Source organism: Pelophylax lessonae, assembly GCF_965119305.1.
Source record: "Pelophylax lessonae genome assembly, chromosome: 1".
NCBI lineage: Eukaryota > Metazoa > Chordata > Amphibia > Anura > Ranidae > Pelophylax > Pelophylax lessonae.
Genome location: NC_138768.1, coordinates 667,322,762 through 667,347,818, shown reverse-complemented (window position 1 = coordinate 667,347,818; position 25,057 = coordinate 667,322,762). Strand labels below are relative to the sequence as shown.

Here is a 25,057-nt window from a genome sequence, read left to right as displayed (position 1 = left end):
AGCTGCCTCCCTGTGACCGAGGAAACCATAGAGGCTGCGGATGGCTCCTGTCATAGGCAGCTACTTACACTGCTTGGTTTTAAAAATGCAATTATTGATGTATTAATGAATAAAGAACTGCATTGCTTCATGTCTTTTAAGTATTCCTGCAATTCAGTTTTATAAATTTAGCCATATAGGTATGTCAAGTATCCAGAACATTGGGCTTATGTACAACCACCTATAGAATTGTACTGCCACTTCACGGCGTTTTATCTTAAACTTCTAATTAAAAATCCCAAATCTGATTTGAAATTTGAAAACAGCTGGATACACACTATACAACTTTTGTTTGTAGATTTCTTTTGGATTTACTTTCAACTATGTAGTACAAGGGCCTGCCTGATTGCATACAAATTGAAAGTGTTTAGGTCTGACCTCCTATCAGGGCCGGATTAAGAGCATCATGGGCTTGGTGCTGAGGATTTTGAAGGGCCTTAAGGGCCGTGCCTTGGCATGCACCCAGAGGAGGAAGGGTGCAGCCATGCATGCCTAATTCAACATGGGATGCTGTCTCTGAAGCCCATAAACACATCCATGCATCAGCAACTGTCCCTCCTTGTCCGGCCTTCGTGCTGTGTGGGGAGGTTCTGAGGGAGCTGCCTGGGGAAGCGAGCATAGAAGCCAGACTTCTGTGTTTACAAGTGACAGCAGAGCGGTAACAGTGAATATGGCCAACCTGGGGCCTATATAAAGGTAGGGGCCTGGAGCTGCAGCTCCAATAGCCCCTACGTTAATCTTGCCCTGCCTCTTATTATATGGTTTTGGTAAATCTAAAGGAGAAAATCTAAAGAAAATTGTATAGAGTGTATCCAGCTTTACACTGAAGCAATGCCAGTCAAAAAACGCTTGTGTTTATAGCTGTAATACTACTGTAAAGCTTCATTTATTTCACATCACAAGATTATTTCTCCAATAACAGCAATGACAAGATGTAGATCTTGATAAACCTTGCAAAGTGAAGAGTAAGAATAATATTCATGAGAATGTCTTTGATGTGTCTGTTTTACAAATTAGCACAAATGTTTAAATATGGGCGTTATAAAATTTAAATGAGACTTTTTGTCTTTGCAGCCTCAACAGATCTAAGAAAAGCAAAACAAAAAAGACAACCTATCTTTAGCACAGCAAGAAATCAACAGATCATTTCTGTATTACTAAATTCACAGCCAAATGCAGAAGTACTGCAAAATACAAAACACCGACTATACTGTCATCTTTCCCCCTCCAACCCTGGCATTTGTCTTTCACTGTGAAGCCTCCTTCCCCTCTGCTGTGCATTTTTGAGATTCTTTAACAATAGAAATGTTCATGGTACAGAAAGTCTCACCATAAAAATACTTCCTTACCACTAGGATTTATTCCAGTGCTTAGAGAAGCTTAAAGATCCCCAAGCCTATGTCTGCATTGCAGTGGTGCATGCAGGGCATGCACAGGCTAATCTAGAGCCACATAAACAATAGGTATGTATGTCATGCAATAATGTTATCCCACATACTCAAAAATTCAAAATTCCACTCCAAGGACTAGTCTGGTTGAAATATTAGAAAGCTGAAATATATAAATAAAATCAAATATTGCTGTTATGCAATTATGAAAAAAATAATGACATGTATTTTAAATGCAATATAACATCTTCCTTTTGTAATCCTCTTTAAAAGCAGCATGCAGATTGCAACAGGGAAGGACTGTGTACATATAAAGTATGTTAACAATGGAAATGTCGACTGGAAGAAAGAGCAGAGGGACAGAGAGATGACTGCTGCTGTTTATTTACTGTCCAATCACAGGCTGGGGGTTCAGAAGTGATCTAATGTTATTGCTTATCTGCAGTAGAGAAAAGTCAGGCCACCAGCTATAATGTCTGGAGGAGTTGGGGAAAGTGGAAAGATAGCGCTGGACCCGTAGGTTTATTTAACTGGTATTATTATCTTAAAGCGGAGTTCCACCCTAAAATTAAACTTACCTCCATCCTAATGCCCGGGGTCACCTGAAAAACAAATGGATAATCGCAATTTTTTTTTTTTTTTTTTACTTACCTGGTTTAGAAGAAAATATACTTTACTTCCTCTTCCTCCCCTCGGCGGCCACGGCGATTCGTCACTTCCTGGCTTGCAATGATTCCTGGGAGCTGAACATCATCGCTCCCAGGAATCAATGCCGTCATACCTTGCTAAACAGCTTCTGGGCATGCCCAGAAGCTGTGCAGGGATGATGCTGCAGCACCGGAAGTGACAGCGGGGCCGTTGCAGTGCATCGTGGGACAGAAGAAGACGGAAAGGACACAGAAGAGGAACGCGCTGGCTTCAAGCTGCCCACACCTGAGATGGCAGCGCTGGACAATACTTTTTCAAGGTAAGTATTTCTTCTAAAAGGTAAGTGCAACCCGAGACAGATCAGAGGCTAGCCATTGTGGAATGTACTAGCCCTGACTGTCCCGGGGTATTTTTATTAAAAAAAGCTTTCCCAGGGGGGAACTCCGCTTTAAGGTATTACTGTTGGTGTAAAGGTTCCTGGGTAGGCAGCTTCGACACCCGAGAGGATCTCCACAGTCTCCTTGTCTTGTAGTGTAATGTAAGAAGGGTTGAAATGTAAGTGCCACACCACTGCTAAGAGGTCCAGATACAACTTTATTCCATTGAAGGTCAGGGGTACAATTTAAGAAATAGCCAACGTGTTTCAGGGGTCATTGTGCCTCCTTCACTAGGGCTTGACTGGCAACCAAGTGAACAAACCAGTAGTGAACTGGACATACAATGTTATCTATTCCAGTGTGAGTTGAAAGCAAAAGCCTTATCAGCAGCTTGTTTGGCCGGATGGGCTGTGAGAATCTCAGGACTGAATGGACAAAAATGCAATTCCTTTGGCAGGTAAAATAGTGTTTATACTGTAAAAAAAACACATATAACATCCATCGACTTCTTGCTTTATAGTGCCACCCAAAAGCTGTGCGTTACTGCTCGCTGCAACTTCTTATAATGCCAGTCTATGAATTGGCCAACTCATTAAAACAATGCTGCCTGTTAAGCTGGCCATAGATGAGTCAATTGTTTTCATTCAGCCAGCAGGTTTAACAAAAAAAAAAAACCTGACCCAATATCCCAATCTACACATTCAAGGTGGATGGGGGAATCCTTCCTGTTGTGTTATTGTATTCTGACCGTGGGAGGACTTCCTCTATAGTCTTTCTATAGCCTGCAGCACTGATCGTGAGGAAATTTTCCATCAGGGAGGTCGTAATCAGTGTCCATAATTTGATTGAAATTCGGCTGAACTGGACGAATTTTGATCCTTAAGAAAGTTTTGTTAACAGTTGACATTTATCAGTTGTTATGCACCTATGCCATTATTGTAGTAACTCATTTTTCTTGCTTCCAGTGGTAACATTTAAGAATTATTGAAAATAACATTGTTATGCTGCAAGAATAAAAAAGTGGGGTTGCATAACATATGCCTAGGACTAAGGGGTTGATTTACTCAGGGCAAAAGGATTGTGCACTTTGCAAAGTGCAGTTGCCCTCTGCAAGTGCAGTTGTAAGAGCTTAGTAAATGAGCAGAAGCCCTGCTGACTTCCATCATCCAATCATGTGCAAGCAAAAATGCTGTTGTTTTTTTTCCTTGCACGCGATTGGGTACTCTTTGCAAAGTGAAGCCTTACTTCATTTACTAAGCTCTGGAGCAACTGCACTTGCAGAGGGCACCTGCAGTCTATTTGCCTTTAGTAAATCTACCCCCCCAAAAATCTAGGGAAATCTAGGACAGATGTAGTGCTGTGCACACAGCAAGCAAGGAGCCTCTAACTATTATTTCTATGGTTCATGAATTAAAAGGTAAAGGGGGACTTTGTGTTGGTAAATGTTTTATTGCACATGGCAACCTTTCACTTTTCAAACAGTGGCCCTGAAGTATTTTTCCAGCTGAAAGACCAGTAGACCACTCCTTCGGCTGGATTTACACTGTTGCAGTGCCATAACGCATGTGTACTAGGCTACATGTTAAAGTATACCACTTTTTTCCACTTTTAACTACAGGTAAGCCTATAATAAGGCTTGCATGTAGGTACAATTAATATCTTTGCACTGCATGCAGCCGCTCACGCGAACGGCGCATGCGCTGTGAAGGTCCGGCGGACCTTCAGCTTTCCTTGCCGGGAGCTTGCCGGAAAATGACTCCCGCGCGCTTGCGCGACGTCATCGCGGCTCCGACCAATCACAGCGCCGGAGCCGCCGAACCCGGAAGAGACGCCGAGGGATCATGTCAGCTCCCACAGCGGTGTCCGGGGGTCCATGTCGGGGCTTCGTTCTAAGGTAAGTAATTCATAATGAGCTAGTATGCGATGCATACTAACTCATTATGCCTTTGTCTTGCAGGGTTTTTTTTTTTGTTCTTTTTTTTTGCATAAAGACAGCTCATTCATTTGAATGGGCTGCCTAACACACCACAAGCACATTGGCAAGATGCATTGGGGTGAAGTGCATTCAAAGTTAATGCAAAGCAATACACATTTTATGTGCATTTATTTTTTATTTCCTCTAGGGAAATGTGTGAAATCATATGACTGCAATTCAGTGATTAAAATATATGCTACATTTTTAGTTCCTTTTTATTGTGTTGCCATTGGCCGTAATATAATGTGCTTTTCAGAAACCACAGGAAAGTTGGAATAAAAAAGGGTTTTTCAAAAACGCCATGCACCTATTTTACCACACTGCATTAACGAGAAGAACTTCATAGATAATAATGGATTCTCTTTTCCCTGTGATTTTGTGATGCTGTGAACACATATTTTAACACAGCGTTAATGTGAACTGGCCCATAGTAATAATGGTGATTTGACAAGTTGGCACTGGGAGCAAAATAAGGGGAAGCTGTTTGTTGTCAGGAGGATTCTGGATCCTTCAGAAGAACAGGTCTGTTTAAGGCTGTCACTTGTCTTTCTGATCTGCTGCTGCTTTATGATGCATATTAGGAATCATAACTAGTTCAATAAAAAGGTGTGAAACCGTTCCTCTGCCAGAGCACTGCAGATCAGCATTCTTACTTGGAAATGTAACCCACATCGCTTGTCTGTCCCTTCCACAATAATCAATCCAGAATAGAAAGCAAATTAGGTTAAAAAGGGTGAACCAGTTGTCATCGGGCCTTGTCAGATTTAAATCAGGCAGACAGTACAAGCACAAGCCTCCATTTAACAATGTCACTAGACCTTGTACAGATATACATCTAGGGAAAAGCATCTGTAAGCCTTATTATGCTGGCACTTGTACTACAAGAATGTATCAACCAATGTGCATTATTAAAAGATTGCTCCATCCGAAGCTACAAATTAAAATGCTATCTGATTTCCTTAACCGCTTGCCGACCGCCGCACGTCTATTTACGTCGGCAGTCAGCCCCTCACAGGCAAAGCGACGTAGGGCTACGTCGCTAGCCTGTGAGGCTCTAGGGAGCGAGCGCGCAGTCATGGACCCCCCCGTGCCTGTGCCTGGCGGACCCGATGTCCGCCGCTCACTCGCGATTGTCCGTTACACCGGAAGAAAGGCAGGCGGCTAATGTAAACAAAGCCGCCTGTCATTCTTCCCTGTGTAAGAATGGAGATCAGTTATACTATGTAGGACCGTTGATCTCTGTTCTTACGCTAGTAGCCACAGCCAATCACAGTTAGAAACACGCCCCTAGGACACACTTGGCCCCTCCCTCTCCAATACAGTTAACTCCTTCACTGCCAGTGTCATTTTTACAGTAACAGTGCATATGTATAGCACTGATTACTGCAGTAATGTCACTGGTAACCCCAAAAGTGTCAAAAATGTCAGTCAAGGGTCCGATCTGTCTGCCGCAATGTCGCAGTCCCGCAAAAAAAAAAAAAATCGCAGATCGTCGCCATTACTCGGTAAAAAAAAAAAAACAACAAAAATGACAAAAATCTTTCCCTTTGTTAGTAAACGCGATAACTTTTGCGCAAACCAATCAAAATACGCTTTTTGCAATTTTTTTTACCAAACAAAAAAACCATTTTTTGGGGGAATTTCATATAAAAAATTTGAAAAATATTGTTATTTTTGCAAAATTTACGCGCTTTTTTTGTTTATAGAGCATGATCAAAAAATCGCACAGGTGATCAAATACCACCAAAAAAAAAGCTCTGTTTGTGGGAAAAAAAGGACGTCAAATTCTTTTAGGTACAGGCTCGCACGACCGCGCAATTGTCCGTTAAAGTCATGCAGTGCCGAATCGCAAAATAGGCCCTGGTCAGGAAGGGGGTAAAATCTTCCGGGGCTTAAGTGGTTAAAGCTAAAAGCAAATAACTCTCTACAGCTTTAGTCATAACTCTTACCTGTTTTTAAATATGCCCCATGTTGTCCAGGCAGCTGGTTCCTGGAGAAATCTTCACGGCAGGGATGCTTGTCCTCTTTCTGGTTCTGAACTTCCAGAGCTGCAGGGGTTAACATTTTTGGGTCTTCAGGCAGAACAGCAGTACAGTCTGATGGGGAAATGCCGCTGCCGCCTCCTACCTCCTCCATTGAGAAAAGTTATTTCACTGATTAGCCTACATGTAACACGAGCTGTGAATGGAGGAGAGACTGATGAGTCACAGAACTTTCTCGTTATCGTGTTACTGACAGTGAAAGAACTTTTCTCAATATTGAGGAGGGGCGGGTCCCAATCGGATCCTCTGTACTGCTGTTCTGCCTCAAGACCCAAAGCTGTTAATCCTTGCAGAATCCAAAGTTCAGGACCAGGAAGAGGACAGGCATCCCTGCACAGATTTCCATAGGATTCAGCTGCCTGAGCATTGTGGGAGACCCTTTATTACAGGTAGGTGATGTGACTAAAGCTGTAGGGATTTTTTTTTTTTTTTAGCTAAACTTCACCTTTATGCTGCTTTCATGAGGGTTTTCCGATCAGGTCCACCTGTTAGCTTTTCAGGCTGACCTGATTGGAAGGTCCAGAGAGCCCTATGGACAGGTGGACTTGTGTCTCTTTACAACCTCTTACATGTCCGCTCTGGAGAAACTGAATGAGTATGGATGTGACATAAGTTGGACTTCGATCAGCAGGGGCTATGCTTACTGATCCCTTGCTGATTGGAGCGAACTCCGCTCCACCTGAATGTAGCTTTAAAATGCAACTGCAGGCAAAAAACGACCCTACTAGAAAATAAATTATATTAGCAAGCTGCTAGAATTGGTTGACTTTCTGAGTTTTATATTATCCATTGTATTTAGACTTTTCAAGAGGTAGGCTTATAGTGGGAATGATGATACAAGCATAGTGTACAATAGCTCGTATTCTTTCTCACAGGTTTAGACTCACAGCCATCTAGAATATAATGGTTCCAACACCTACAGGTATGTGTGATTTAGCAAGCTGACTTCTGGGAAATGAGACACTTTTCATTGAAAGTATTAAAATGTATATCCATTTAAAACTTGCTGTTTTTTACTACTATAGGCGACTCTGTTAGAGGAAATCTCTCTAACACTTTGAAATTTCTCCAGACAGCAAGTAAGGGTTAAAGGTTCAACAGCAACCAATGGAAAAAACATGTATTTTTTTATTAGTAGAGTAAAGAAACGTTGTTATCCCCCAATCAGCTTTTTATTGCTGTCTGTGTCCCTGTTGCGAATTTCCCCCCACTTCCTGTCTAGGTAAACCATTGTCATCAGGACAGTAATTTGGGAAAATCGTTTTAAAGAGCTTTGCATAGAGTTAAAAAGTAACAGGGGATAATATGCTTTCCCAATGTATCCAAAACCAAAAAGAAAAGTGTTTTTCGGGTCATACACAGGGCCAGCCCTACCATGGGTCCCACTGGGTCCATTGGACCCAGGCGGATCTTTGAGAGGGGCTGCAAATTGCTGCCCAAGATTTTTTTCCCACGGTTTTATGTGTTGTTCTGTAAAAAAGCCACCCTGCTGCCCTCAACACGCATACTCATAGTTGACGGGCGCGAGAATGCCCATCCACTATCTAACAGCGACTGTTAAACACCCGAGCACACATGAAGAGCTCAGGTGTGTGATCCTGGGGGATGGGGTACCCACAGGAGACAGAGAGCAATAAAGATCCCTTCCCCACTGGCTCCGCCAGCAGCCAATGTTTGGGCACAGCTTGCGAGACTTCCATTCCTATTGGGTGAAACTGGAGGAGGAGGTGCAGCCAGTCCGCCGCCTTCTGCTCTGGTGCATGTGTGATACTAGGCACTGAAGACTGTGGGAGCACTGGGAGAGAGCAAAAAAGAGGTAATGTAAGATAGTTCTGTGTGACAGGACACAAAAGGTGTCCATCGTTTTTTTAGTAGTGGCTGCTGGCTGGATACCACCCTAGCCTGCCCCTATACTGCCCTAGCCTGTCTATATATTACCCTATTCTCTCTATAGACTACCCTAGCCTGTCCATATACTACCCTAGCCTCTCTATATGCTACCCTAGCCTTTCTATATACTACCCTAGCCTGTTCATATACTATTCTGTCCTTATACTATCCTAGCCAGTCCATATAATACCCTAGCCTGTCTATATACTACCCTAGCCTATCTATATACTACCCTAGCCTGTCCATATACTACCCTAGCCTATCTATATGCTACCCTAGCCTTTCCATATACTACCCTAGCCTGTTCATATATTATTCTGTCCATATACTATCCTAGCCTGTCCATATAATACCCTAGCCTGTCTAGATACTACCCTAGCCTGTCTATATACTACCCTTGTCTGTCCATACACTACCCTAGCCTGTCCACATAGCCTGTCCACAAAGCCAAGAAAAGTAATAACGGTAAATATGGTTGCAATTTAAGTAAGGTGGAAAATATGGCCCTGAAAACATTAATGTCCAACACCAATATTGTCATTAAGCCTGCTGACAAAGGCGGTAGTGTCGTCGTTCAGAATAAAAGTGATTATGTGAATGAGGCCAACCGGCTACTATCCGACAGTAACACATACATGAAACTCCAAAAAGATCCATTACCCGAATACACAGTTGAAGCGAACATTTTAGCTAGTACGGCCTTGAGGAATGGTATTATCTCCAAAACCGAGATGTCTTTTCTTTTCAGGGACTATTTCCATACTCCATATTTCTATCACCTACCAAAAGTGCACAAGTGCACAACTAATCCTCCTGGTAGGCCTATCGTTGCTGCGATGGATAGCATTACAAGTGGCTTTTCGCAGTACATAGACATATTCCTACAACCTATAGTCCAAGAGCTTCCCTCCTACATCAGGGATGGTATACACTTATTAGAGCTCCTTACTCCGTACACATGGGAACCGACATATTTGTGGGTTTCGTTAGATGTACAATCCCTGTACACATCTATCCCACATGCAGTTGGCATGAGGGCTCTAGAGTTTTATCTCAGTCAGGATGACACTATCCACCCTAAACAGGCTGACTTCATAATGCAAGCCACTTTGTTTTGTCTTTCGCATAATTATTTTTTGTTCAATGACGACTACTACCTACAGATCACGGGCACGGCGATGGGAGCCAATTTCGCTCCATCGTATGCTAATCTCACCATGGGACACTGGGAAACTCGGTATGTGCTTAATAATAATCCCTACACTCCACATATAGTGTTCTTTGGACGATATATTGACGATATCGTCATCATTTGGGATGGAGAGGCTGCAGAGGTTTTGAACTTTGTTTCCCACTGTAACAACAATGATATGGGATTGAGGTTCACCTCTGTGGTTGATCCTGACCATTTGGCTTTTCTTGATTTGGATCTTCACCATGACAACCAGCATATATTGGCCAAGAACTACATAAAACCAACTGCAGGCAATTCTTTGCTGCACTACCAGAGCTGTCACCATCCCCGTTGGTTAGACAATATCCCGAAAAGTCAATTCTGTAGACTTAGACACAATTGCACTAAGATTTCGGACTACAAAGTGCAAGGCACGGCCCTCAAACAAAAATTTCTGGAAAAAGGGTACCCAGATACTATAGTGGAGCAGGCGTTCTCCCAATACATAGCGCCACAGACTGTTAAGCGTACCAAGACTGGATCTGATGGCACACAGATGAGATTTACTACTCAATTCCACAATCACCACCGATAAAATGGAGCTAGTGGTAAAGAAACATTGGACACTCTTACTCCAAGATCCTCATCTAAAAGCAGTACTTCCGGATAAACCCCGCTTCTCATATAGAAAGGCCCCTAACATAAAAACAAAAATTGCACCCAGCAAGCTTAAATCCAAAAAATATGCTTCCCCTTCCCTAACTTTCTTTAACGTCACTGGTATGTACCAGTGTTGCAAAATACAATGCTTGACATGCCAATATGTTAAGCATGGACAGAAGGACTTTGTGATTGGAGGTAACAGGTATGGAATTAATGAATCTCATACCTGTTCGTCGGAATTTGTGGTATACTGCCTGGTATGTCCGTGTGGCCTGCACTATGTTGGCAGGACCATACGGACTCTCAGAGCACGGTTCGGTCAGCACCGACGCTATATTCAGGAGGGCAAAGACCACCATAGCGTCCCCAGACATTTCCTTCATCACCATGATAAGTCCACTGAGGGACTATATGTCTGGGTGATTGAGGCTATCCCAAAAGGTACCTCTGAGGCCGAGAGGTTCAGGCGTCTGTGCAGTAGGGAAACCTACTGGATATACGCCCTGAATGTTCTTGCGCCCGGGGAACTGAATGAGGAGCTAGATATTAACACTATCCTGTGAGCTAGTGCATTTTTATTATCCCAATTCCTTTCCCCTCCCCCCCCCTCCCCCCTCTCTCCCTTCTTCCCTTCCCAGTTACCCCTTCTGCACGTACCATATGGGTACACACATATATATGTGTGTATGTATATACATATATTTTTTAAAAGTTTTTTACCAGTTTTTAAATTTTTAGAATTTTGTCTTCTGTTAAGTATTCGAGCACAAGTGCTTTTCTCATAGTCACCCAGCACATTTTTGTGCTTATATTTAAAGTCTTAATAATTTATTATGGATTATGAAAAATGAATTTTCTTTGTGAGCACATGATTTGCGGATTTACTCATGAGCCCATGGTTCTTCTTATTTATGAGGTAGTCTTCTTTCCTTTTTTCATATTTATATGTATGTGTATACAGATATATATATATATATATATATATATAATTTTTTAATTTTATTCCCCCTCCTAGTTCTGTTGCATAGATAACAGGGCTCCGATATAAGTCATGTACTAATGCATCTATCGTGGATGACGTATATATACTTGAAGTGTATTATTGTTTGTTAAATGTTGTTTGTACATGAATAAGCCCCAGTACCAAAAATCCATTATATTATCTAAAGTATTGTGCGTTCTCTCCGGAATGCTGGCTGTGTAGCTGGTCTTGCAGAGTATTGCGCCGCCCCTTGTCTTGATTTCCATGTTGATTGATTGTAGACTGCTGTATTTAAACCTGGCAACAGGTGGCGGTCACTTACGCTTGAGGAAGGAGCCGAGTGCGCATGCTCCGAAACGCGTTGCGTCATTTCCGGGAGCCTGCGTTCCATTTGCGGCTTCCGGTGTAACCAGTTCCCTGACCAGCTTCCTGTGACGTCACCTCCGGACCGGTGGACGGCCGGATCGTGCGCTGGAGACGCTGCCATACGGACTGGAGCTTACCTATGTGTAAGTGATTATGTATGTTGTGCAATAAACCTTTTTGGCTAACTACAGTGGCGCCTGTTTTTCTCTTCACTTCTGCCAGCGGATTCTTCGGAGTTTTCCTGCCAGCGCTGCCTTGTATCCAGCCATCTGGGACAGTCCCTAACAAGAATTTGGAGCATCCCCTGCGCCCCTCTTACAGCGGTGGACTCCTTTCTTTCTTACTTGGTCAGAAGCGCCCAACAACTACTTTCTCTGTCCACATACTACGCTAGCCTGTCAATTTACTACCCTAGCCTGCCTCTATACTGCCCTAGCCTGTCTATATATTACCCTATTCTCTCTATAGACTACCCTAGCCTGTCCATATACTACCCTAGCCTCTCTATATGCTACCCTAGCCTTTCTATATACTACCCTAGCCTGTTCATATACTATTCTGTCCACATACTATCCTAGCCAGTCCATATAATACCCTAGCCTGTCTATATACTACCCTAGCCTATCTATATACTACCCTAGCCTGTCCATATACTACCCTAGCCTCTCTATATGCTACCCTAGCCTTTCCATATACTACCCTAGCCTGTTCATATACTATTCTGTCAATATACTATCCTAGCCTGTCCATATAATACCCTAGCCTGTCTAGATAATACCCTAGCCTATCTATATACTACCCTTGTCTGTCCATATACTACCCTAGCCTCTCTATATGCTAGCCTTTCCATATACTACCCTAGCCTGTTCATATATTATTCTGTCCATATACTATCCTAGCCTGTCCATATAATACCCTAGCCTGTCTAGATACTACCCTAGCCTGTCTATATACTACCCTTGCCTGTCCATACACTACCCTAGCCTGCCTCTATACTGCCCTAGCCTGCCCCTATTCTTCCCTAGCCTGCCCCTATACTGCCCTAGCCTGCCCCTACACTGGCCTAGCCCGCCCCTATACATCCCTATCCCAGTGACATATCATCCATGGGGGCAACGTGTTCACTGAACACGGGCCCTGAGGGGTGGGGGGGGGCTCACTGCGCGGACACACACTACAACCATGGATGTCCTAGGGTGCCATAATGGGTAGGTAACATGGTGGTATGTCATATAATTTTGCATGTAGACAAGGTGCTGTTGCAAGTATATCTGACTTACTGACACATTTAATTTTAGTTTAATTATCATGATATAAAAACATGGATGTGGGGGGCTTTTAGTGGGCATTTTATTTTATTTTTTGGGGGGGGGGGGGGGCAGCATTTTATTCTTGCACCCAGGCAGCACAATGTCTTGGGCCAGCCCTGGATACCCAGTATCTATAGTGATTTAGCTTTTTTTATTAGTCATTATTTAGTTCTTTAGGTTCAGAGGATGCTGTTGTATACCATGGGGCTGCATAGAAATTAAGGCAAGGCAGCTGCCTTCTGCAACTAAGCCTGATATAGTGAAATGCAGTATAACTGGGTGGTCTCTGGGAAGGAACTATGGCTGTAGTTATTGCCTATTGATTTTTTTGTTCACTGGTGCATTTGGAAGAGGACAGCTCCACTTCAGCATACACTCAAGCTCAAAGAGATCTCTCCATTTGTGTTATCTGCTGTCAATCGTCTATCTTTTTACATCTTGCATATACACGTATTCTCCATCATGTCGGTGTTACTATGGATTATTACTATCTATTCAACTTCCATCTATGTATATGTGCTGTGGTCCCTTGATTGCCCTGCGGGGGACGGGGCATTTGTCCTCTTCCACAACTCCCAGGCAGACACCCATTAGCTTTCTACAGTCTCGAATCTTCTGAATAACAATTTTTACCAACACAAATTGATCTATACCATGTCATTAGTATCTACTCCTGTAGAAGTGAATTATGTTCACGAAACCCATTGAATATTGGGATGCACTTGATTTTGGCAAATGATCGTTATTTTGTGGAATTATAATGTTAATTATTTGTATGTTAGTTATGCTGCTCTAACTATAGTAGATCAGCTATATAGAGGAAAAAGGAAATTCTCACATGGGACTTTTTTGTAGCCAAAACCACAACCAATTTTTATAAAAAAAAAAAAAGATTTTATTTTATTATACAAACTTTTAAATATAATAATCTTATGATTAAAATAGAACGGTCTTGCATCTCATATAAAGTACAATGGGGTGCCCTATTACGGTTTATAATTATGTGCAGCTTGAGTGGAGGATACCCATATGCTGCCTGGACTGTGTAGGGGTCAGAAAGATAAACTTTAAGACATTTTTGGATCATTTTTGTTGAATTTTTACACATTATTTTAACATGTTTACACATTATTTTAACAACACATTTTTTAATGTAGGTATTATCTGCATTATTGCTTATATGGCAGTCCATGTGTTACTGAGGACAGTCCATGTGTTACTGAGGAACCCTTTTAATCTTTTCTTTTTTTAGAAGTAAATAAAATATCCAATATATTTTTTTCTGATGCAAGTGAAAATCTCCCAATGTGCAAGATTGCCACAAGATCATTACTATTGTAATTTTTGATCCATCAATGACCACTCTTTAAGCCTGGCTGACATATAAGCGGGTGGTTGTGGGTGCAGGACTTGCAGGGAGTACATTGCGCTTTTCCAGGCCGCTGTGTTTTTAGAATGATGCAGGAACCTTTTTCCTGTGGGAAATGCAGGCCGCGAACCCCCATAAATTGTGACCCAGGCCTAAAAGGGAAAAACATTTACCAACATAAGAGAGACCTAAAGAGAGATAAGCAACCTGTTTTGCATGGTCTGAAAGCAGTATTAAGCCCAAAGCAAAGATTTATTATACTGAATCTTACCAATTCTTAGATGTAATACCTGCATTCATTTTCTTTTTTAGGCTTTCTTTCTTCTATTTACATCTGGTCATCCAGCCAGTAAGTATGTGGTTTTGTAGCCATTTACATGGATGAGACAAACCAATTAAAGTGGTTGTAAATGGCTGCACATTTTTTTTTTTTTTTTTGGGCTTACCTACAAGGCAAAGGCATAATGTGCTACTTACCTGAAAACAAAGCCTTCCAGCGATGAGATGTGATCTTTACCCATCTTGCTTCCGGGTTTGCGGACTCCAGCTCTGTGACTGGCCGGAGCCGTGATGATATCACTCCTGCACATGTGCACGGGAGTACGTCACTGGGTAACCGCTCCTTCAGAGCACATGCGCCAGTAATGTCACTGACTGCATGCACAGTAAATATCTTCTAAAATGTGCATACCTATAAGTAAGCTTTATTATAGGCTTTATCTATAGGTAAAATTTAAAGATGTAAGTTTACTTTCTCTTTAACACTGGTAGGGGTTCCTAAAATTATTAGATTTAATATATTTTGATATATTGATGTAAAACCTTTATCTCAAAAGGGAAAAAAATGTTTGCTGTGGCTGATTATAAAGTGTGAGCTGGAGATTGGCTTCAATATGTTAGTGTATTTAAATCGGTTAGTCCATCAAATACTCCTCTTCTCCAGACCGACAATGCTGCTGTCTGCTGTGCAGGGTCGGCGCTACCTGTAAGGCGACCTAGGCAGCCACTTAGGACGCAACTTAGCAGACTGCACCCAGAATCAGTAATGCAGCGCCGGCTGGTGCGGAACTCCTCTTGTTGTGCGCGCCTGAGGGCTACAGCAAGCCACGCTATGTGAGGGTCCATCGTTGTCAAAATCCTGATGAAAGCATTGAATAATGCTTTCCTATGGGGAGGCCTAATGCGCATGTGCGGCCATTGCTGCGCATGCACATTAGGTCTCCCCCACCAACGTCAGCCGGCGTAGGAGACCTAATGCGCATGCGCGGCAAAGGAGAGTAGGCAGAGCCTGACCCAATGCCGAGGTAAGACACTGAAGGGGTTTTAACCCCTTCAGCAACTTGGGATGGGGGGGCGGGGGGTGGTGTTAGGGAGAGGGGCTCTACAGGGTCCTGAAGTGCCAGGAAAACTAATATATTTTCAAGGGCGGTGGACATTTTTATTTTGCCTAGGGCGGCAAAAAACCTTGCACCGGTCCTGCTGCTGTGCCTCCTGTTCTCATTCATCTACAGTACAGTTGTGTCTCACTTATTCAGGAGTTGTGTTACTGGCCAGCTCACCATGTGAAAACCGAGGGGGCAAAGCCAAAGAAAAGAAATCAGATGCAGCAACCACATCTAATAATTGTTAGGCTGCAATATATTACATTATTTATTTTTGGTTTAGTACTGCTTTAGGTTGGCTTCACACTATTGAGTTGCAGTCATGTGCGTGTTATCACATGCGACCATATTGCGTGGTAAAGCAGCTTACATTTGGCTATATTGTGATGCATTCATTTTCATTGGCAACTCACTTCCATAACACACCTATGCTGCATTACACCACAATACTTGGTAATATTAACGTGCATTTTGGTGAGCTGTGTTGGAAAAGAAGGCTCAGGTTCAGGTACATGTTTTCATGTGCTCTGGTGCATTGGTAGCCCATTCTACTGAATATGCTTCCTTAACATGTTAATATGCAACATAACGAAAAAATGCAACAGCAATATCAGCACAGACAGATGTGAACAGGCCCTTGAAGAAGACCTGGTTTCAGATATACTATTTTACACCTAAGCAGAACTCTGGGGATCAAGGACAAGTATGAAACTTGGGGGACTTTCTGGCATATCTTCTTCCTCCTAACGTTACAAAAGGTAGGTACAAAAATTGCTGACTGAGGCCTTGTTAACATTTGCAGCAAAGGGGCCGTAAAAACCAGCAGATGATCTGCATTTTTACCGCCTCCCTACTGCCTACTTATAAGATGACACGATGGCTGCTCAGGTTTGTACACATTATCATGAGCGCCTCACTGTGCAGCAAATTCTATACAGCAAGTCCCGTTTACCAGGGGGGGCCTCTTGCCAAGCCTGTCTATTGGGACTGCATTGCAACTGTGTGCCAAGAACTTGGCCCGGGGCACAGTATTTCAATTTAGAATCCACCCTGGTAATGAAAAATAAAACTGGCATTCAGTTGGTGGAATTATCACCTCCTGAATGCCTATAAACCAGCTCCATACCACTGCAGAACGCTTTTCAGAGAGTCACCCAATGTACGTGTGAACAACCATTCCTGGTGCTTAAAAAAGTTTTACCTTTACTTTACTGGTCTCTTCTTTTATACAGCAGTAGCTCTAATAATCTTTTCAAAAGTGTTGGATGTACAGTATTTATGTAACACATACAAAATTTGCAGGTTCGTAGTAAATGCCTCCAACTGAATGGACTGGTTGTGACATTTGCCCAGCCAGGTTCTGCATTCAAATAATTCCTAATGCGTGAACTGAATGCTCAGGATGGCTGTGGAATTTACTTTACTGACAGCTGCATCAAACAGCATGGCACATATGAAGAAACTTTTATTATGCTGGAGATGGTATTAAACATCAAAAAAAAAAAAAAAGATCTGCTAAATAAGAAGGTAAAATAAAAATTTTCAAGAAAAGAATAGAGAAAAACAACTTATCTGAAAGTGTTATTAGTAAGTTAGTAAATGTTAGTTATTAGTAAGTTAGGTAATGCATAAACATGGGATTCCTCGTATCTATAAATTATAAAAAGCATAAATATTACTTATCAATTGAAAACCTGAGCCTGGAACAATACACACAACTGGATTGATGAAATTAACTTTACAACAGAAGCCATCTTTAACATAAAGGTCCCTCTGTCACATTAGATGTCCCCTCGTCACATCAGAGGCCACCTTCACGTCCGAAAACCTTCATCACATCAGAGATCACCCCTTCAGGTCAGAGACCCCTTATTACATCAGAGCCCCCATCACACCAGAGACCACCCCTTTAGATTAGAGCCCCCCATCACATCAGAGGACCCTCATTACATCAGAGACAACCCCTTTAGATTAGAGCCCCCCATCACATCAGAGGACCCTCATTACATCAGAGACCACCTCTTCAGATCAGAGACCCTCCATCACATCAGAGGACCCTCATCACATCAGAGATCACCTCTTCAGATCAGAGGCCCCGCATCACATCAGAGGACTCTCATCACATCAGAGATCACCTCTTCAGATCAGAGGCCCTCCATCACATCAGAGTCCCCTCTATACATGACAGCCTCATCATAGTAGCCTCTATACTTCAGAAGATCCCTATCCATGAGTCCTCCAATTACATTAGCGTACCCTCACATCCACCCATCACAGAGCTCCTCAGTCACACAAACTCCCTATCAAAGAGCCCCTAAATCACACATCCCCTCCATTACAGAGCCCCCAAATCACATAGCCCACCCATCACAGAGACCCCATATCACACCAGCCATGTGGCAGGGAATGGAAGTGGAGAAAGTCTAACTTCTACTGAATGCTGAGGGTGGCCTTGCAGAACGCAGATCACAATAATGTGAACCTAGCCCAAGGCTAGTTTCACATCTCTGAGGGTGTTTTCCGCTGCAGGTCCGTCCTGTTCCCGCAACCACATGCACAGAAAAATGCACTGGATGCATGCGTCTGCCATTAATACTAATAGCACACAGCACACACTGGCAAATGCACCCGCACTGGGAACTGCACTAATAAGTTCCCACGTGGGCTGCGATTTCTAAAATGCTGCAGGGACATTTCCCTACATTTCAGGAGCCATGGCAGCCCATTTTAATGAAAGGGGCTGCCATGCCCGCACAAAACGCAGCCTTATACTTATAAATACATGGTAATATTTCTGTGTTGCAAAATAACAATTTATAAATAAATATAAGAATAGTTTCACACTATACCAGTTTCTCAGAGGACGTATTTGTGCTGGCACAGCAGCCCATTCATTTAAATGGGCTTCAGTACCTATGGAAAGCCCAAGAAAATGGTACCTGTGCCTTTTCCAAAATCACGGCTGCTGGGAAACCGCAAAGTGCTGTGGGGTTCACAGCACATGAAACAGTGCTGCGGACCGGTTTCCAGTGCGTGGGGGTGTCAAAAAGAATTAATAGCACCCCCATACCTCTGCTAACAGCAGTGAGTTTTTGATGCAGGTGTAGGAAAGCATGTGATTACACGCAGTCCTGCACCCACATATAGTGTGAACCTAGCCTAAATGCATGGTAGTATAACTGTGTTGTAGAATGACTTTTTAAAAATATATATAAATACATTGTAGTGCATCTGTGTTGATAATTTATCAATACAGTAAAACCTTGGATTGCGAGCATAATTCGTTCCAGAAACGTGCTTGTAATCCAAAGCATTATATCAATGTGAATTTCCTCATAAGAATTAATGGAAACTTAGATGATTTGTTCCACAACCATTTGTAACCATATTACTACACTTAGAGGCACAAAAAACACAGGATACTGGCGCACTCCAGCTAGGGCTGTTTTTGTTAAAAAGTCCTAATCAGGTGACAAAAAGAACAAAAAGAGCAGCGCCATCTAAATGTATTATAGTATGATCACAGTTTTAATGTAAAAAAAGTGGAATGACACTCACAATGTGATAAAAATAAAATCCAGCTTAAAGGAGTCTGGTACTCATCCGCAACGTGGCCAGAGGTGGGGGGGGGGGGGGGGCTGGTGGTTCCCAGCGCTTTCCGGAGAACTCAGAGACACTATGGAACTGTTAACGTTTATTCCGGGTCCGCTGAACACGCGCTACGCCGCCCCACCCGGCTGGGAGTGTCTCCGAGTTCTCCAGGAAGCGCTGCCAGCGCCACCAGTGCCCCCGGACCTCTGACCACATATGTACCAGTGGCAGGGCCGGGACAATGGGTGGGCAGGAGGGTTTATTGCAGGGATGGGGGCGCCTTGACCCTAACCTTAAGGGAAGGGGGGGGGGCGCAGTTTGGCATCTTTGCCCTGGGTGCTTGATGACCTTGTCCCGGCACTGACCAGTGGCTTTACGCGGATGAGCACCAGACTCCTTAAAGCTGGATATTGGTTTTAACGTTGTGAGTGTCATTCCACTTTTTTTACAATAAAACTGTGATCCTACTAAGCTTAGATGGTGCATGCTGCTCAATGATACTCGTATTGCAAGACATCGCTCGTCTATAAAGTTAAAATTTATTTAAAAAAATGTGCTTGTCTTGCAAAACACTCGCAGACCAAGTTACTCGCAATCCAAGGTTTTACTGTACATAGAAATACATGGTAGTGCATATGCGTTGTAAAATGATGATTTATAAATACATAGAAATACATGGTAGCATGTGTATTTTGTCAAGTGATGATTTATAAATACATGTTAGTGTATCAGTGTTGTACAATAATGATTTACTAATACATGCTAGTGTATCAGTGTTGTACAATAATGATTTACTAATACATGTTAGTGTATCAGTGTTGTACAATAATGATTTACTAATACATGTTATGTTAGCGTATCAGTGTTGTACAATAATGATTTACTAATACATGTTAGTGTAACAGTGTTGTACAATAATGATTTACTAATACATGTTAGTGTAACAGTGTTGTACAATAATGATTTACTAATACATGTTAGTGTAACAGTGTTGTACAATAATGATTTACTAATACATGATAGTGTAACAGTGTTGTACAATAATGATTTACTAATACATGATAGTGTATAAATGTTGTACAATAATGATTTGCTAATACATGTGAGTGTATCAGTGTTGTACAATAATGATTTACTAATACATGTTAGTGTAACAGTGTTGTACAATAATGATTTGCTAATACATATTAATGTATCAGTGTTGTATAATAATGATTTGGTAATACATGTTAGTGTATCAGTGTTGTACAATAATGTACTAATTCATGTTAGTGTATCAGTGTTGTACAATAATGATTTACTAATACATGTTAGTGTATCAGTGTTGTACAATAATGATTTACTAATACATGTTAGTGTATCAGTGTTGTACAATAATGATTTACTAATACATGTTAGTGTATCAGTGTTGTACAATAATGATTTACTAATACATGTTAGTGTATCAGTGTTGTATAATAATGATTTGGTAATACATGTTAGTGTATCAGTGTTGTACAATAATGATTTACTAATACATGTTAGTGTATCAGTGTTGTATAATAATGATTTGGTAATACATGTGAGTGTATCAGTGTTGTACAATAATGTACTAATTCATGTTAGTGTATCAGTGTTGCAAAGTGAGGATTTTTAAATACATATAGATACATAGTTGTGTGTTGATGTTGTAGAACAATGATTTACAAATACATATAAATACTTTGTAGTGTATCAGTGTTCATGCTAGTGTTTAATTGTTGTACAATGATGAGTTATACATACACAGAAATACATTGTTGTGTATATGGGTTGTAGAATGATGAAGAAACCTGGCAGATGACTGGGGGACCACCTGCTGATTGCGGATTACAGAAGCCGAAAGCCTGCTTAGCCTGCAAGGAAGCCAGGCCAAACCAGACACACAAATACCATATTTCTGGCCTCTGTCTGTCATTATAATAGAGAGAAATGCAACAAATGTACAGTATCCAATTAGTAGTTAAGAGCCATGAATGGATTTGTTTAACGTCTCCTACCCACTGGAGATTTCTCTAATTGCCTGTGATGTCAGTGGATCCCTGTTGGTGCATAAACAAGTATATTGCTCTGGCTTTCCTGTTATTGATTAGAGGTCACATGGTGTTGTGGGGAAGCCTATATGTTCATAGGGAAATGCAGAAGGAAGCATCATATTTGATCTGAACAGCTGTGGTTGATGTGTCAGCTCCCTGTTAACCCCTCAGATACAATCCTCAATCGTGGCCAGCCCCCTATATATTGCATGTGTACTACTTCCCAGGCCTGTCACTCACTGTTGCCAGGAGCATGTCCCAGCATACTAATGCAGATAATTAAAACCCAGAGCCATCTTGCTCAGGTACCACCTCCATCTGCAAGGCAGGGTATGCCTGATGAGTAGTGATGCTGCATGAAGAGTGAGGCAGCACATTCTAGGTGACCTGTGCCTATCATCTCATAGGTGACCTGTGCCTATCATCTCATAGGTGACCTGTGCCTATCATCTCATAGGTGACCCCTGATCATTACCCCATAGCTAGCCTGTGCTCATCATCTCATATAGGTGACCTGTGATCATTATCTCATATAGATGACCTGTGATCATCATCTCATAAGTGACCTGTGCTCATCATCTTATAGGTGACTTGTGCTCATAATCTCATAGGTGAACTGTACTCATTATCTAGTAGGTACCCTGTGCTCATCATCTCATAGGTGACTTGTGCTCATTATCTCATAGGTGTCCTGTGTTTATCATCTCATAGGTGACCTGTGTTCATTATCTCATAGGTTACCTATGCTCATCATCTTATATGTAACCTGTGCTCATCATCTTATATGTAACCTGTGCTCGTTATCTTATAGGTGACCTGTACTCATTATCTTAGAGGAGACATGTTCTCATCATCTTATAGGTGACCTATGCTCATCATCTTATAGGAGACATGTACTCAATGCTCATCATCTTATATGTGACCTGTGCTCATCTTCTTATAGGTGACCTTTGCTCATCATCGTATAGGTGACCTGTGCTCATCATCTTATAGGTGACCTTTGCTCATCATCTTATAGGTGACCTTTGCTCATCATCTTATTGGTGACCATTGCTCATCATCTTATAGGTGACCTTTGCTCATCATCTTATAGGTGACCATTGCTCATCATCTTATAGGTGACCATAGCTCATCATCTTATTGGTGACCTGTGCTCATCAATCTTATAGGAGACCTGTGCTCATTATCTTATATGTGACCTGTGCTAATCATGTTATAGATGACCTGTGTTCATCATGCTTTAGGTGGTCTGTGCTTGTCACCTTATAGGTGACCTCTGCTCATCATTTTATAGGAGACCTGTGCTCATCATTTTATATGTGACCTGTACTCATTGTGTTATAGGTGGCTTGTGCTCGTCATCTTATAGATGACCTTTGCTTATCATCTTATAGGAGACCGATGCCTGTCATCTTATATGTGACCTGTGCTCATCATCTTATAGGTGGCCTGTGCTCATCATGTTATAGGTGACCTGTGCTCATCATCTTACAGATGAACTGTGTTCATCATCTTTTTTAGGTGACCTGTGCTCATCATCTTGTAGGTAAATTTTGTTGATTATCTTATAGGTGACCTGTGCTCATTATCTCATAGGTGACCTGTGCTCATTATCTCATAGGTGACCTGTGCTCATTATCTCATAGGTGACCTGTGCTCATTATCTAATAGGTTACCTGTATTCATACTCTTATATGCGACCTGTGTTCATCATCTTATATGCGACCTGTGCTCATCATCTTATAGGTGACCTGTGTTCATCAACTTTTTTAGGTGACCTGTGTTCATCATTTTGTAGGTGACCTTTGTTCATCATCTTATAGGTGACCTGTGCTCATCATCTTATGCTCATCATCTTATAGGTGACCTGTGCTCATCATCTTATGCTCATCATCTTATAGGTGACCTGTGCTCATCATCTTATGCTCATCATCTTATAGGTTACCCGTGCTCATTATCTCATAGGTGATCTGTGCTCATAATCTAATAGGTTACCTGTGCTCATACTCTTATATGCTACCTGTGATCATCATCTTATAGGTGACCTGTGATCATCATATTATAGGTGACCTGTGATCATCATCTTATTGGTGACCTGTGATCATCATCTTATAGGTGACCTGTGATCATCATCTTATAGGTGACCTGTGATCATCATCTTATAGGTGACCTGTGATCATCATCTTATAGGTGACCTGTGATCATCATCTTATAGGTGACCTGTGATCATCATCTTATAGGTGACCTGTGATCATCATCTTATAGGTGACCTGTGATCATCATCTTATAGGTGACCTGTGATCATCATCTTATAGGTAACCTGTGATCATCATCTTATAGGTGACCTGTGATCATCATCTTATAGGTGACCTGTGATCATCATCTTATAGGTAACCTGTGATCATCATCTTATAGGTGACCTGTGCTCATCATCTTATAGGTGACCTGTGCTCATCATCTTATAGGTGACCTGTGCTCATCATCTTATAGGTGACCTGTGCTCATCATCTTATAGGTGACCTGTGATCATCATCTTATAGGTGACCTGTGCTCATCATCTTATAGGTGACCTGTGATCATCATCTTATAGGTGACCTGTGATCATCATCTTATAGGTAACCTTTGCTCATTATCATAGCTGGGTGATCATGCCCCGACAATTACCTTCTTGCAGTTCCTCCAGACTGGTGATCTTCTTAGTTCCATCCAGTGTGTAGATACATCGCACGCCTTGAGGGAGGCTGACATTATCGGAGAGGGATCGGGTGAGCTCAATGAGTAGGGCATCAAAGGATCGGAATCGTTCGGAGGACACGGCATAGGGCAGCCCCTTGAAGTAGCGGTCCCCATTACGGTAGAAGCGCACCTTCTTGGCCTTCCTCTCGGAGCTGAGTGTCTGCAGGGTGCGGGTGCGGTAGAAGCTGCAGTGGGCACTATGCGCAGGGCTCGGGATCAAGCCGTTACCCCTGGCCCCCGATACCGAGCCGATGCTCTGCCCTCCCCCGCCTCTCCTGGATTGCCTTTGCTTCTTCTTCCTCTCATCAAAATGCTCCAGTTCGATGCTCCTAGCGCTGGCCATTGTGATCTCAGGCTTGGAGGACCCCTCTGCAATGTGGAATAAAGCAAGTCAGCATCCAACGCCAGCTAATGCAAGCAAGCCCGGTCCTTCCAATGGTTCAGATTATATTCCTAGAGGGTGCTGCATGATGCTTCCAGGAATAGAAGGTGCAGTGCAGTACATGGGGATTCCAGATGATGGAGGACATAAGGGGGATCTGCAGATGACAATGTCACTCCCCCATGAGTCTGGATGGAGGAGGCAAGGTCCAGCATAGGCAGTACAAGGCTCACGCTGAATGGAGGAGCCAAGGCATTGTCTCCATGACAGCTCCTACATCTGCTGTCCCCAGTGCTCCTCCATAACCTTCCTTTTCAATAAGGTGATTGCTTGTGGAGGAGCACACACCCAGTCCTCTGCCTGATCCCTAGTAGAAGCATGGAGTAGAGGGGGAGTTCTATGAGGAAGAGCATCCCTTGCATCCCTTTAGATGAGCCTGCTCCTTGCCCCTCCCCCACATACATTGTATCAGCTGAGTATCCATGCCAGGAAATCTTCATTGTCACAGCAATGGGGCTGATTCACCAAAGAAATTACAGCAAAAGTACAGCAGTCCTCAACAGCTACCCGTCAAGTCACATCTTCCATTCTCTGGGTAAATGAAACAAGGAAACTGATTTGTTCCTGGGAGCAATCCTAGCCTTAGATTGCAAGTTCTTAGGATCAGGGCCCCCCTTAACCATCTTGTC

At 42.4% G+C, this 25,057-nt stretch overlaps 1 protein-coding gene across 5 annotated transcripts in view; it reads right to left on the bottom strand.

Moving 5' to 3' along the window:
- DCLK2 (doublecortin like kinase 2) overlaps positions 1 to 24,782 on the bottom strand; it is a 159,035-nt gene extending 134,253 nt beyond the window's left edge. For all 5 annotated transcript variants that reach the window (XR_014225288.1, XR_014225289.1, XM_082258127.1 and 2 more), the window contains exon 1: positions 23,915 to 24,782. Coding sequence is in view for 3 of the 5 variants with exons in the window: in XM_082258127.1 (XP_082114253.1) it covers positions 23,915 to 24,329 (415 nt within the window). In the remaining 2 variants the exon portion in view is untranslated. The remainder of the gene's footprint in view (positions 1 to 23,914) is intronic.
- Positions 24,783 to 25,057: the final 275 nt, after the last annotated feature.